At 40.3% G+C, this 16,741-nt stretch overlaps 1 protein-coding gene across 1 annotated transcript in view; it reads left to right on the top strand.

Moving 5' to 3' along the window:
• The first annotated feature begins 7,830 nt into the window (after positions 1–7,830).
• The window catches only part of frem2b (FRAS1 related extracellular matrix 2b), a 61,102-nt gene continuing 52,191 nt past the window's right edge, over positions 7,831–16,741 (top strand). Inside the window, exons 1-2 of the mRNA XM_044354818.1 lie at positions 7,831–13,142; positions 14,150–14,239. Coding sequence (XP_044210753.1) covers positions 8,132–13,142; positions 14,150–14,239 — 5,101 coding nt within the window. The 5' untranslated portion in view covers positions 7,831–8,131. The remainder of the gene's footprint in view (positions 13,143–14,149; positions 14,240–16,741) is intronic.

Here is a 16,741-nt window from a genome sequence, read left to right as displayed (position 1 = left end):
TCAGTAATAATATAGCAGTAAAACAGGCATATAGATTTTGGCAATGCTGATTTTTTTATCCATAGTTAATTTACTGTACATGACATTTACAGTCTCAGAAAATCTGATTGAGTCTTTAATAATAACACTGTATTTGACTCAGTACATTATTGAACTCACTTGCCACTAGAGGGCAGAGAGAGCCCTCCCTCTCTGCCAAAATCTTAATGAGTCTCTCGCCAACAGAGAGTTGGTGAGAGACTGTCTGTCTTGCAGCAGCGCCATATTTGAGACCTGGAAAAGTCACAGACTCTTTCCCATTAGGGAATACATTCCCTAAGAGGCTCCCTGATCCATGAATTAAAGGGAGGCTGTTTGAGAAGCATATAAACTTCCTACCAAGATGTTTAGTGTGGGTTAGAAAATCTGGGCCAAATGTTTGTTAATGATGTTTGCTATTGCCAAAGAGTCCTCTGACCCAGTTCCTGGCATGTTGATTACTGCTTTCACTTTCCTTAAGTATGCAGTGACTCCCACTTTCTTGTGTCAGCACTTGGGGTTTATGTCTTTAATCAGGGAATAATAAATAATATAAACCGCAATACACTTACAGGAAAAAATTATCTGGAATCTCAGTGGTGGATTTTAGATCAGGCTTCTGGTATACCAGCTTCCAGCAGTAGCAGTTTGCTGCACCACAATTTCATATTAATTGGAGGATGTTTATATTATGTAAAATATCACTTGTATTATTAAACAGTACTGACATTATGATGAATCATCATTCTGTTAGCTGAGAAGTGTTTTCATTAATAAGAAAGATAATAGTTTCAAATCCCACATCTTGGCAAGTAAACATCCAACATCAGGTTGCAAACTCTCTGATAGTGATTGTGTAACAATTTAAATCAAATCTAATCCCACAAGTTTTAACTGGCTTTGTTAATGCTGTTCTGTGCTAAATGCTTTCTTCAGCAGAATTAAATTCATTTACGTGAGGTCATAACATACAGCACCTCGCATACATTGAAGAGATACATGTAAAGTATTTAACGGTGAAATCAATGCGTTTTCAAAACTTACCGTCGTGCATTATACATGGCTGGTTTGGTTTGACTTCACAGGAGGTCGTCAGTCTTTGCTGTGGATGTTGTTGAAGAACTCATTTGACATTGCAGTCCAGCTCTCTGTCAATTAGATGTAGTATGTGTCGGCCAGGTTTCGACCGTGCTTCTAAAAATGAACACTGATGCAATAGTCAAGCTTGCAGCAGAAATTCAAAGTCATTAGATAAGGTCTTGAACTAATTAGGCCTGCCAGTCTTTCAGTAGTGATACAACTCAGCTACAATATAGCTAGACTGACAAATTGAACCAAACTGAACAGACCTGAAAATTTTATCTGACATTATTCCATGATAATGGTTACTTTTCCCACTTCAAGCAGGACATTAATAAGTTTTCACTACATGTATACAACTGAAAACGTGATACACTAATTCAAAGTGGACTGAAGATTTCAGTTTAGCATTAGCTTCCATACCTAATTCTACACAGTAATTGCTTTTATGTATTGTTTATGAACCATTAATCTTCTTCTAACTTTCATTAACTGTTCTTGTTCTAATGTAATAAATGTATGATGCCGAACTCTATAGTGTATACAACACATTTGATGTATAATGTGATGTTGCCATCTCCTGGCAGTGAATGTGAAGTATATGGTGCATGATATTCACAGCTGTTAGAATTTATAGGGTATTATGCATAAAAAAAAACAAGTTTGAATAACTTTCTTTGTGTTTGGATTGTCTCCACTCTGCAGGGATCTGTTATCTATGTTTGCTACCTGTGGAGGGGTGATGAGGCGTGGAGGTTATAGGTTCTGTTTATGCCTGTCTATAGGGGTGTTTAGTAAACTCAATGAGATCAGCGACACCCCATCACCTGACAAAAATGAGCAAGAGTTTGTCAGTTTGTGTGCTGGTGCTTATTAGAGCTTTCAGCCAGGGGGATGTGTGTGTGGTACTTGTTGTGTATGTCAGTTTTTGTGTAGAGTGCTGTGGGGGTTAGGGGGTTAAAAATCATCCTTAAGTCTCATAGCTAAAACTCACATTTATCATGAAGCATGAAAAGCACCTTGTTACAACAGTTAACTCTAACAGATGACAGCTGACTTTGGTGACTTGGGGCTAATGGAAAGATTAAGTCAATTAAAGCTTGGCAGGGGGACTTGGAAATATTTGAGACATTCCCCAGAATATTGGAACAATAGGCACCCACGCAGACACTGTCACTCTGTGGCAGTAAATGTCATTATGTCAGTGTAAATCACACAAAATGGGCTTGGTCCTTTTTATAAGAAATAAATCTTGATAATAACATGAGAATAATAAGAGTGAAAGACAGTCAAAGAGAGGGCATTATTGTCCCTACATGTGCAGTGTGTGCAACTTTTTCACAAGCATCTAGTGAAAGCATTCTGTTCCATCTAGATAGTATTGTTGCTGACTTGGTCCTCACCTTTAGATCAAACTGAGTAGAAAGATAATGCATCCAGCACAGCACAAAGTGGAAACCAAAAGGGTTGAGGAGGACAAATTGCAGAGAGGAATGACAAAAATGCATAGCCACAACATAGAAGACTACAATCCTTTCATTTAATTGAATGATTTAGGGAGTATTGACCTTCATATTAACCAGAATTAAATGGTTCTTACTGCTACATTTTTGTTCACTATTGCAGCTACTTCCATTAAAAAAAGAAGTAATTTTCCTCATGTGCACAGGGGTCACATGCTACAAAATTTGCACTTCTGTTTTTTAATAATCACATCTGAGATCTCATTGTCAAATTGTTCTGCTGATGATGTGACAACTTCCAGATATCACACAGTGACTCCCACCAGGTAAATTCTCATTTCTCTTTCTTTTTGCACAGTATAAATGAGTTCATCACGCAGGGTGGGCATACATGTTAAGTGCCTCTCAGCTTTAAAACTCAACAGGAGAAGGAAGGCCTGCGGGGTATCTCGCAGCAATCCGATTAAATGATGTAACCTTTGGCCTGCGGGCGACCACGACTCCACAGGAAGCTCAAGATTTTGAGTTTTAATAACATATAAAAGTCTGTAGTCAAAGACACAATTTTTAGTTAGGGATGAATGGTGGAATGTCTACTGGTTGGCCTTTATTTGTGTCCTTAACTGCCACCACACCAGTCAGGTTAGTTAGAATATAATGAAAGCAGTTTTGACAATGCCTTGTTGCACATACAATTGCTTTTATGCTGTTAAAGGCATTTGGGCACAGCATTACACTTCATGCTTCATTAAAATCTTTCTGTAACATGGTGTACTTACAAAAGTGAAACAACATCAAGTAATTAATTGCTCTCACAGACAGAAACCTTGATCTGGTACTGGCATAGAATGATCGCAGCACCGGATGAAGTGAAAACAATACATTCACTGGCATTAATTTAAATAGTTTTTTTCGCTCTTTGTAATTTTTAAACGCATGGGAAACCACCATCTGTTCTAGACAACACACCTACATCTTCAGTATCATCAAAACTAACAAAACATTCTATGAACTCAGCATTTTAAATTATTTTGAAATAACATGTTAATGATAGATTTCAGATTTCATACCATAGCCAGTTCATGCCTACTATGTATTGTTATTATACCAAAGATGATCAAATGTGCCACAGAAACATGGCAGTAGCATGATAAAATGTGAAAGAAAGAGTCAATCCTTAGTTTGAATATGTTGGATTGGAGGTTGACAGAAAGGCTTTGCAGGGTGACCTAATTTAATTACATTTTACAGCTAGACGTCTGTGTAACAGAAGGTGAACAACAGATCAGCTGTGAATACTGTATTTTTCCTTTTATCATCCTGATTTGGCTTGATGTCATATACCTCCCATGTTTCAGTTTTGTGCAAATTCTTTAACCTGCCATCCCAGATAATCTACCCATAGCTCACTGTTATTAAATTAATTACATGCATTTGATCTGAAGCCTCTTGAAGTAATACTTGCCTCATGCTGTATTTTCACTGTGTTGGGAAGATATTAAAATCAACATTTATCAATAGATTATCACTTAACTATGACAAATGCATGTACAGTATAAACTATTGTACCACTTTGGACAAATATTATGAAAGCTGTTCTTGTTATTTGTGTTACGACAGTCAATTAACTTTTGACTTTCTGAATTTTAAATTCTGGTTCACTCCTAAACAAGCTTCATACTCTGTAATGGAAACAGCTTTTGAGATTTAAAAAGCAGAATTATACTAACCAGTGATGAATATTATTCTGCTTAAATGTCATTACATCAGTTGCACACACGCGCGTGCACACACACACACACGTTTGTGTCCCCATTCTTCTCTTCTTTTATAGATTATCTTTGGATTTCATCTATTTTTGTCTCCTCTGCTTTCCGCAAAGCAGTTTGCTTTGAATCTATTTGTTAAAAGCAAGCTGTAAATAAACCTAACTTTTTTTTTTGTTTGGTAAGCAGTATGATTGCTTTGGCCATATGTTACAGTCTTAATACATGAATCCATGAACACCTGGGGAATTTGAGAGCACAAATAAAGAATATGATTAAAGTTGACTGGTTCTGCTGCCTTTTTTGTTCCGTAGTATCCCAAGAGTAACATAAGCTGGGGAAGATGGATTTGGCTGCCGGTTGGCTGGGCATTGTGTTTCTATAGGTTACACAATTAACTTTTATAGGGGACGACTTCAGAGTAGCTGCTGCCACCATTCCAGCCTCAACCATCAAAAGAATTGTCACTGACACAGACCTAATGAACTAAAATAGCCTTAATGAGATCAGTGAGCCCAGGGCTGTATTGTCTCTAGGGAATAACCACCAACAAAAATAGTCCTGATAAGCCCAAGCAATTGCTAGATTGGGATCACTTTAGCAACAGCAAGACAAACACTGGGGTGATGCCAAAGGGGACAATTATCAAGAGTATTTCTAGGGAAAGAGAGAGACTGCTAGAAATAGATAGTATTAGTAGATAGTAATTGTACTAATTAAGACAAGATTGGTTTTGTGTATATTAATTGGAAATTATATCAAATACTGTACAATACATCACAAAATATATTTGATTTATTTCTTGAATCTAAATTATGTCTAATACTTATATTTTTATTCTATTTTTCAACTATTATTTTTTGATTTAACCAGGGCAGTACGCATTAAAGGTGTTTTCCACCCATAGTCCATAAAAGAGTACATATAAATTAAATGAGAAACAAAGTATTAGCATGTACAGCAACACTAATTTAAACATGTTAATATTAATAAAGACCTTGTACAAATGTACAAATAAAATAATGATAGTACGGGTTTGTTTGGTGGCAGACTTGGTCTCAGACTGAACACACAGATGGTCCATCCTGCAGCACCTCATTTTCCCTGTATAAGGTTGACTTGATGATGTCACTTCTCAGAGCTCAAGGCGACTTACATGATGTATATCTCTGTTAACACAGTTATAATAACAATGGTGTCACTGACAGCAGGGAATGCAAGCCTTCCAGTGTTTGTCCTGCCGGTGTGTGTACAGTGACGACAAGGCAGGGCATTAAGATGAGAGCAAATTGAAAGTTAGCCCCACCGTAAACAACACGCAAAACAGGATAGCGGATAGATTATGAATGCATCTAACGTAAATATGTTTTTATTGTTTTCTTCTAGGCAGTCGGTATCTTTGGACTGCTGGTAGAAGCCTACAGCTGTCATCACAGTCACCACAAAGCAAAACAAACTGAGTTTCTGGATGCTAAAAGACACAAAGAATAACTAGATGAGCTCCGGAAAAAAAACAGCTTTGAATGTTTTGGCTTTCAGCAGTGAAAAAATTTTAAATGGATGAGCAACCTAAAGTCATCTGTCATTATTTTGATAAACATTTATAAGTGGTATCTAAAAGTGAGGTGAACTGCAATATTTCAGCCTAACCCCCCCTCAGCTTGTGTATCTTTGTACCCACAATAAATCACCTGCACACCAGGAGTGCGATTGGGATCTTCACTTCCTTTATAGACCGACAGTTCTATCTTCTAAGGAGGACCGGTCATTTACAATAAATTTGATGTAAATATGATATGACAGGATATCATCAAACTTCCCTTCGTCTAAAAAATAAGACTGAAGGTTTGGATATGATCCAATTCCCTCTCTGCCATTGCTGCTGTCAGAAAGTTCTATTCATCTACTTTTTCATTTTCTCTTGTAACTAGGAGCTGTCAAGGCCTGGGGGCTTTGCCTTGCAGTTTGCTTGGCTATATTTATAATTGGACCCTGTCAACAGTGTCCACTGCATCTCAACTGCGCAGTTTGTTATGGCAGCTACTGTGTACTGATTTCAACACATGCCAGCTGAGAGATGGTTTGTGTGTCATTAATGCGCAACTATAGGTAGGTGCAGACACAATGGTTGCACCCAGGAGTTTGTGGATGGAATGAAAATCATCTAAAAGGGATCAAAGAGGACTCAGTACAGTCAAAGTCAAATTCTTCCAGGCAATAAAAAGCTCTATGCTACACATTAACAGGGGAGCACAGATAAGTGTGTACATCTAATATCTACAAAGGCTAGAATAGACCAAACATACAGAACAGCTGTGTCTGTAGCAATGTACAGTACAATAAATGCCATAGTTGTGTTAGAAGAATCATTTCTTCCCAATTTACTGACATTTTATATGAATGTGAAAGTAGTAAAAACACCATATAAAAGCCTGTTTTTGGTAGACAATATTAAATTTTGCATGACTCCCTCTCCATGTTCAACACACTCAAACTCACCCATACACACTATCTATTCTAAAAGATCTGTGATTCTTGTCTGGATGTGCAACAGTGCTTGTCGTGCCAAAATCAAGCCAGCTTTTAATATAATTGAGTCATTTTGACCTGCCTTGCTGTGCTGCACAGTGTCTGTGGGTGTCCTCTTAATCAACACTGGTTCTACAGATGAGTGGTGCAGAGAGACACCGGATCATGACTGGGCTTGTTAAGACTCAGAGGAGAATGCTCTCCTGGGGGAAGTGTCTGCCACCTGGAGGACCTGTGTGATGAGAGAGCAGCATCGCAGGAAATACGACAATGTCTCTGCATGACTCAACTAAATAGAACTTTTGACTCATGATTTAAGAGTGGATCATGGGCTATTTTGCAGGGTGAAATCTGTTGAGAGGAGTAGCTGTGCTGTGGCCACATGGACTGCCTGCATTGCATGACCGTCAGATCCCTGCAGTGCTTCCTCGCCATCAGCTCTGGTGGTTATGCATTGCCTCAAACATTAAAAAGCAGCTACAGTGATTTTACTCCATTATGAGTCCATTGCCAAACAATACACAGCATTGTATGGTGGTGGTGCACATGCAATGCAGAACCTGTTGACATAAGAATCTCATGATAGACCTGATTTTCATTTGGAAAAAAAGATGCCTGGTTGAAAATGTGCAAAACATCACCATCAGCGCAAACCACGAGAGGGAGACAAAGCTTTGCTCCTGTCAGATTATCAGTCAAGACTGCTTTATACAGTTGTACTTCCGATTGCTTTTCCTCGTTATTAATAACAGTCTGAAGAGAGAAAATACCTCTGATGTGAGAATAAATGTATATATTTAAAACCACATAGAGAGATTGTGTGCTTTATGCGTCTCAAATGAAATAATTCGAATATATATTGAATTTCTGCTTATACTGTAGGCTTTAAATCATACCTTATGCCAAAACACCACCATATTCACCTCTTTTTTCTTACCTTATCCAACCTGATGAGCCCACGCGGTATCGTTTTGTCTCCCATGAATGACACAAACCATGTCCATTCAAATCCTGACAAACGCATTCCAGCGGAGATATCAACCAATCGGCTTAGAGGAGGGCGTAACTCCTTTTACTCCATCAAAGCAGGAGTATGAAGTTCAGGTTATCAGTGTACAGCTGCTGTGAGAGAATGGTGCACCTTAGTGCCAATAGGTGCGTGATATTATCCAACTCTGATTTACATTCTTGCAACTTTAACCGCTGTATTTAGTTTATCAGGGTGTAGCCTATGCGCAAAGTTCAACGCGTCTCCTCTGCGGGTGTACACTACAAATGGCTTGGATTATTCCCTCGCATCTGCACGGGACCGGCGCTGCTTTGATTCTGCTTGCGGTGATTCTGACAGGTGATGCAGTTGCGCAGGTTTTTGACAGCTATGGATTATCATACGCCTTGAGGTCCGAGCTGTCAGAGGACACGATATTGGTTGCCAATAATGGGATCCGCGTGCCTTTCGGGAGATCAGTCTTCATTGATCCCATCAACGATTTGGTTATCCAAGTTCAGCCCGGTGATAGATGCAGCATAACAGTCCTGGACAATGATCCCTTGTCTCAAAGGCCCGGACACCTGTCTCCGAAAAAGTTTCCGTGTGAATTCGGCCCCAACGACGTGAAGTATTCTCACTTTGGCTCCAGGAGTCCACCGAGGGACAGAGTGAAATTACAACTCAGGTATGACACCCAAACGGATACCATTATAATACCTTTTATGATGGAGGTGGAAGTCATTTTCACACAGTTGGAAGTGCTGACCAAAAACATGCCTCTCACCGTTGAGAAAGTGCTCGGCATAAGTAACCCCATCGATAGAAGAATTTTAGAATTCACCTATGACAGAAGCGCACAACAATGCAAAATCGCCCCTCTCTCCAGTGGCAGCGTGCTGCCCAGGTATGGAAAACTTGTGGATGACGGCAGCCTTGGAACAATGGTGGATTGTGATGAATTCATTAAACTGAACATCCGTTATCAGCACACTTTTGCTTTGAAGTCACCAAACAGAGATTACATTCCAATGCTTGTGGAGTTACATGATAAAGAGGGTAATTTGCTAAAGCAGGAATTCTTCCAAATTTTGGTGAGGATTAAAGATGGAGAGGAAAACACAGCTCCTAAACCAAGCTTTGTGGCAATGATGATGATGGAAGTGGACCAGTTTGTAATGACAGCTATAACCACTGATATGCTGGCTGCAGAGGATGTTGAGTCTAATCCTGACGAATTAATTTTCAACATCACATCTCCCTTGTCCTATGAGGAAGGCTACATAGTGAGCACAGATGATAGGAATTTACCAATAACCTCATTTTACCAAGGAGACCTCAAAGACTTGAAAATCGCCTACAAACCCCCTGCTGTGGATTCAGACACTGAGCGGATTTTCCAGATTGAGTTTGAGGTTGTAGACACAGAGGGGGCTGTGTCAGACCCTTTTGCTTTCATGATTGTTGTTAAGCCTATGAACACATTGGCTCCTGTGGTGACTAAAAACACTGGACAGTTACTGTATGAGGGACAGTCTAGACCTCTGTCCAGTTCACAAAATCTGGAAATCAGTGACGAAGATAATTTAGACAAAGTCAAAATAACTGTAATTGATGGACTGAGGCATGGAGACTTAACTGTTCTGGGCTCCAGGAGGAAATTTTTCACCCCTGCTGACCTCAATGCTGGAGTTGTCATTTATCAACATGATGGCAGTGACACATACAGTGATAATATTATTTTCAGAATGACAGATGGCGCAAATGAGGTGGAGTTTCTGTTTCCAATCACTGTTGTTCCAACTGATGATGAGCCTCCTATAATCAATGCCAACACTGGTTTAATTATATTCAAAAACCAAATGATGCCAATCTCCTCACTCATGCTTAGCGCAGCAGACATCGACTCAGAGGATTCTACAATAAAATTCACAATAGAGCCTCCCTATTCCACAATTGGGCAAGTGCTGCTGCGTCAGTCCGAGGCCCCAGAGGACCCGTCAACCTGGAAGTTTAATACGGAGGATGAAATGTATGAGAAAGTAGTGACTGAATGGCTGCAGCAGGACATAACTGATGGTAAACTGTTTTACAAACACATTGGGCCCCACAGCACCAGCACGGTCATGGATCAATTTGTGTTTAGAGTTCAGGATGACAATGACCCACCAAACCAATCAGGCGAGAGCTCATTCATCATCAAAATTCTCCCAGTTGACGACCTCCCACCTGAACTATATCCCGGCACAACTCTGCAAATAACTGTGCATGAGTATCAGCTTACTCACTTCCGAAAGAAATTCCTCCGTTACACTGACCTCGACTCAGAGGATCGGGATCTCAAATACACAATCATCCAGCCACCGACGGACACAGATGAGAACAGCCCTGTTGTATTGGGAGCTCTGGTATTAACTGAAAAGCCAAACACTGAAGTCACAACTTTCACTCAGGCACAAATTAACCATCATAAAATAGCTTACAAACCTCCTGATCTCGAGCTTGGAATTACCACTCATGTTTTGCAGTTTAGATACACTGTGGAAGATGTTTCTGGAAATAGTGTAGATGGGGTTTTCACTATATTTTTAAAGCCTGTGGACAACAAGCCACCTCAAATAACCAACTCTGGGTTTACTGTGTTCGAACGTGGCACACATGTCATCACAAGTGCCGAGCTGGACACCTCTGACACAGACACAGACAGCAAACTGATATCCTTTACTATTACTCAGCCTCCTCTGCATGGCCAGATGCAGTTTACATTCACTGACATGACAAAAGGAGACACTTTCAGCCTAGAGGATATTGGAAATGGTAGAATTTCCTACATCCATAATGGAGATGAATCGACAGTCGATTCAATTCAAATAGATGTCAGTGATGGTGTCCACGTTGTCCCAATTATTATAAAGATTAGTGTGAAGCCTATTGATGATGAGACTCCAACTATCAGTCTTCCGGCTGGCACAATTGGCTCCTTTATAGATGTACTGGAAAATGGGGCAACAGAAATTACAAGTAATGTCATTCAGGGAAGAGATGAAGACACAGACGACCTTCGTTTGACCTTCATTGTGGAGGACCCGCCATCATTTGGTGAAATCCTCGTGAAAGGTGTCCCATCTGGCACATTCACCCAAGCTGATATCATCAACGGCCTCGTGGTCTATGCTCATACTAGCGGGGAGATAGGCTTGACAACAAAGGAGGACTTTTTCAATCTCACTCTGACGGACATGTCTGATGAGTGGACTGTTGGAGGCAATAAGATCACAGGTGTCAGAGTGCATGTAACTATTCTTCCCTTGGACAGCCAAGCTCCAGAGGTCTTTGTGGGGCCACAGTTCACTGTTGCTGAAGGAGGGAAAAATGTCATTCAAATTCTCTATATAAGTGCTGATGATGTCGACACCCCCAATGATGACCTCCTTTGTACAATCATTGTACAGCCAACTTCAGGATATGTAGAAAACATCTCTCCAGCCCCAGGCTCAGAGAAATCCAGGTCCGGGACAGCTATTAGTGCTTTCACCATCAAGGACATCAGACAGAATCACATTTACTATGTTCAAAGCATTCACAAAGGAGTTGAGCCAGTGGAGGACAGGTTTACATTCAGATGCTCTGATGGCATCAATTTCTCTGAAAGGCATTTTTTCCCTATCTCCATAATCCCCTCTAATGATGAAAAGCCTGAGATTTACATGAGAGAGTTTGTAGTTATGGAGGGCATGAACATAGTTATCGACACTCCCATTCTGAATGGTGCTGATGCAGATCTCCCCTCTGATCAGCTCACATTTATTATCACCAAACCCCCCAAGCATGGATTTATTCTGAATCAGCTCACTACCGGTACTGTCCCTGTCTCTAACTTCACCTTGGATCAGATCAAGGAGGCCTCCAGCATTGTGTATGAGCATGATGACTCGGAAACCACAGAGGACAGCTTTGATATTGTTCTTACAGATGGAAAGTTCAGTGTGGAGAAAACAGTAATAGTTATGATTATTCCCGTGGATGACGAAACCCCGAGGATGGCAATCAATGATGGCCTTGAAATTGAGATAGGTGACGTGAAAGTCATAAACAGCAACGTTTTAAAAGCTACTGATCTGGACTCTGAGGATAGCACGTTAACTTACATCATTCGCTATGGGCCTGGTCAGGGGTATTTGCAGAAAACAATGCCTTCTGGGACATTGCAAAACATCACTGTCGGGATGAACTTCACACAGAACGAAGTGGACCAGGGTTTGATTGTGTACATTCATAATGGGCAAGAAGGCATTCGTGACCTCATCAAATTTGATGTGACAGATGGTATTAACCCTTTGATTGACAGATACTTCTATGTCACAGTGGGTGGCATAGACATGGTTTTCCCAGATGTAATCAGTAAAGGGGTATCCCTTAAAGAGGGTGGCAGGGTTTCTCTGACAACAGACCTGCTCAGTACCAGCGACCTTAACAGCCCAGATGAACACTTGGTTTTTACAATCACCCGAGCTCCAATGAGAGGACATCTTGAGTGCACAGACACACCTGGGATGCCCATCTCGTCCTTCACACAGCTCCAGCTGGCCGGCAACAAAATCTACTACATCCACACTTCTGACGATGAAGTGAAAATGGATAGCTTTGAATTTGAAGTGACTGATGGCTACAACCCTGTGTTCCGCACTTTCCGCATCTCCATCACTGATGTAGACAATAAAAAGCCTGTGGTGACAGTACACGGCCTGGTGGTGACAGAGGGAGAAAACAAACTCATCACGCCTTTTGAGCTAACAGTGGAGGACAGAGACACTGTTGACCGCCTCTTGAAATTCACAGTCACTCAAGTCCCAGTTCATGGTCGCCTGCTCTTCAACAACACCCGGCCTGTCACCTCCTTCACAAAGCAGGACCTGAATGAGAACATGATCAGCTACAAGCATGATGGCACAGAGAGTGCTGAGGACAGTTTCTCCTTCACTGTCACTGATGGCACTCACACAGACTTTTATGTCTTCCCTGATACAGCATTTGGGACTCGAAAGCCCCAAATGATGAAGATTACTGTCCTCCCAGTGGATAATGGAGTACCGCAGATTGTGGTGAACAAGGGTGCCCCAACATTGCGGGTTCTAGAGACTGGTCACCTTGGGTTTGTGATCACCAGTAAGACTCTTAAAGCAGAGGACAGAGACAGCATTCAGGATTCTGTGACCTTTAGGATTAGCGTTGCCCCAGAGCATGGCTACCTGATCAACCTCGGCAAAGGAAATGCCACTATCACCACCTTCACACAGGGTAAGAGAGCAGCATTTCAATCAGCTTTTTAATCTTGTGACATTCTCTTAGACTTGTAATCTACTGTATAGGTATTTTAACCCACACTCTTTTACATTTACCCACTCTGCTAAATGTACTCTTCTCTGCTGCCAGAAAAATGTTGACTTCAAATATCAAAGTTTTTGTTTCAACTCAAGAGACTGCCTGTTTACAGAGACGAAGTATGCCAGTGCCTCAGGCTGACCAGATCTCACTAGAGGAGTGCATTTTTCAAACAGTACCTAATGTATCTCACTCTGGGAGAGAACCAATGGTGATTTGTACATTACCAGAGTAATATTTTGCAACAGAAGACAAGGGAATTACAGACATAATGATAGATAATGTGAACATGTAAAGATGTTAAAGGGAGAGTGCATGGTAGTCTCACAGCGGAACACTGAGAGACATGAGTACAGAAGATACAGTGCACATCAGTGTATTCCTTGCTTTTATTTACAGAGTCACTGTGAGATGATTTCCCCAAGAGGCCTGTTCAATATTTCAAGAGTTCTCACAAGAGTAAACAGACAGTAAATAAAGACACTACTTACTGGGCATTTGAAAATTGTGGCTATGTATTTTATGCAATGGTCCCTTTGAAGGGAAATGTTTTGACATCAAATATTGAAGATAGCAAGGACTGTAAACTTCACACTTCTTCTAGATCCAGGGATATAAAGAACCCTGTCTACCAACACATGGGATGACAAACAGACCACAGTGATGTAGCCCCAAGAATCAAGCTTCTCTTAATGTTCAGTATCATTCAGGAGTCTAATAGATATACAGCTCTTGTTACCAGGCAGTTTCTCATTTCAAATTCCCCTCGACACTGTGCAGCGTGAACATTTCATCACATAACCTCAGCTTTTTTCTTAAAGCAGGGCTCAGGGGTGGTTACTGACATTTAAGTCAAATAAAATTATGGGAATTTTTACAGGTAGGATATCATGGATATTAATATGAATTTATCTATTTTTCAGCTGAAATTGATGACATGAACATATGCTATGTTCTGAGAGACGGCGACAATGCTACAAATGACATCTTCTATTTCTCAATTGAAGACAATGGTAAGTTACTTTATTTAAACATGCCTTCTTTAAGTTATACTCAGTTGAAAGCACAACATTATGGTTGAAATGATTCCTTGTTATGATGACTTTGGAGGATGAAATATTGAATTATGTACACTGTCTCAAGATTAACTTGAAACTCAGCTTTCTTTAAAAGGGAAAGGAGCAGCTTGCATGCACCTTTATAATGTGTCTAATTTAGCAGAGTTATTAAGCAAAAGTTGTGCACAAATTGGAGAGATTTCCAGAAGAATTCACACATTTTCTTGTTTCAGCATGGGCAAATGGGAAAATAGGCATGCAGTGAAGAAGAAGCCAGGAAAAGTAAAAAATACGCTTTTTATAGATAGCTTTTGGATCTATCATGCTCTGTTGATTTCCACTCAACCAACAGCAAAAAATTTGAATGTCACAGTTGCCATGCTTATTAACCTTGTATCTGAACATTCATTGTAGTCTTACTGTGCAGTAGAGACTACGCAGCTCAGTCTTATAACACCCCGTCCATTATTTTTTCATGCAAGGGCCTCCTGATTTAGAAAGTAATGATTGATTTAGCAAGTAAGTAATTAGTAGAACAATTAGCGAAGACTTCTTTCTACATGTAATCATGCACAGGCTCAATGAATGGTTTGAGGCAATCATGCCGGTGTTGTCGATTAGCAGAAGCAGCGTGCCTGACAGTGTGTCCTTTCTGCTACCCTTCAGTGGTGATAAGTGAGCACAAAGGACCTCTCTAATAGGGGCCCTCTTTTCCCACAAGCACCTCAGTGGGCCCCTGTACACATTTTCTCATCTCTCGACTAGAGACTAATCTGTGGCTTCAATTGAATAATAGACAGTTGAACATCAATGCTAAACAGGTGGATGCGGTGCTAATGGGTGATGACTAAAATGCAGGGGGCAACTCCTTATTAGGAGGCGATACTGTACGACATTGTTTTACCTGAGCTGCTGGCAAGTGTTGAGCCCATGCAGAGCTCTTTTGTTGCTATTGGCTCAACTGGGGATCTCACAGGGTCTCTCTCTCTCTGTCTCTCTCTGTCACTGTCTCTCTTTCTAGCTTGCTCGATGCTTGATGACATATTTGTATTCAACACTGGTAGTTTATCTTCCATAACTGGCAATTAGATTTGCTTTTTACACTCCCTACAATCTTTTACATTGCTTTTAGACTTGATAAGTGGATTCAAAACAACATATGTCTTTATTTTGTACTCTGTCATAGTTATGCACTCAAACCAAAACATGAAATTGCAACAGTCAGACACATCATACATCTCTAAAATGTCTTTGACGTGGGAATTGTGCTTCATGGTGGCACCTTAATGGCTTGACAAATTGATGAAGAGTCATGCTGGATGACCCATCCATAAGGACTCAACACGTACTGCACTGCAGCTTGCGAAGCAGTCAGTGAAGGTTTTTTTTAATAAGATTTAAGCTGTGCTGGTGGCTGCCCTAAATCCCCAGACAGAGCCTTCAGCTCTTTGAACAGTCATGTCGGGGAGGAGCTGAATGGTGTACGCTGGCACACAGCTGCACTCTGTCATGTTCAGCAGTGGAAAACATTCTCCTCAGCGCTTCAAGTTCATTGGGAAATTTACCAACTGCGATTGCCAATTTTTTAGGGTGAAAAGTTACTTTTCATGTCGCAGCTGTTCGGTGTGATTCCAGGAGTTTGGAATCAACGGCTGTGATGAATCATAAATGTGTGCACTGTTTTGGGTATATGTGTGAGCTTGCTGTTGACTGCTAGTGTGCAACTAAATTTTGTGGGCATATATATATGTATTTCAGGTTGGTGGTCATGTTCAAATTACATATATACAATACGACTAGAGAGAATTGAAGCCAGCGCTGCAGCTAATGGTTGCTTTCATTAATCTATTTTTGTTAATTAATTGGTTATCATTTAATCTATAAAATAGTGAAAAAACAGTTTATTATAAAGTGATGTCTTCAAATAGTTTCTTTAATCCAACTAAACACAAAGATATTCAATTTAATTTCTTTTACAGCAGTATTAAACAGATAATCCTCTCATATGAGTGGCTGGAAACAGAACATTTTCAAAAAAAGATTTTGCCCTATAAATTACTCATTAATTACTACTTAACAATTAATTATCTCTTTTGCTGTAGATTCCTTTTCTGCCAATTGAATGATCGATTCATCGACTAATTGTTTCAGAACTAATGGAAACCACAGACATTATCTATTGTCACTTTGCCTGTGCTCCCAGGCAAGTTTACTGTACTGGGATCAGTGCCCCACATAACTGATTGTTATAGGATTTCTGCTGCCTCCATATTCAATCCAAAAATAAAATGACTTACAATCCGCACTAATTACAGGGCAGGGCACTAATTTACTCTTGGCATGTTTTTTCACAAAGGGTGTATGAATGGAAAGTGCCAAGCCATTCATTACATGCTATCCAAATACTTATAGAAGTTAGACATCTGACCACAACATTGTTTGAGTTGTTGAGGCTGA

This window comes from Thunnus albacares, chromosome 6 (genome assembly GCF_914725855.1).
Source record: "Thunnus albacares chromosome 6, fThuAlb1.1, whole genome shotgun sequence".
In the NCBI taxonomy this organism is placed as follows: Eukaryota; Metazoa; Chordata; class Actinopteri; order Scombriformes; family Scombridae; genus Thunnus; species Thunnus albacares.
Note: the sequence above shows the minus strand (reverse complement) of the source record. Positions and strands in the feature narration are given on the sequence as shown.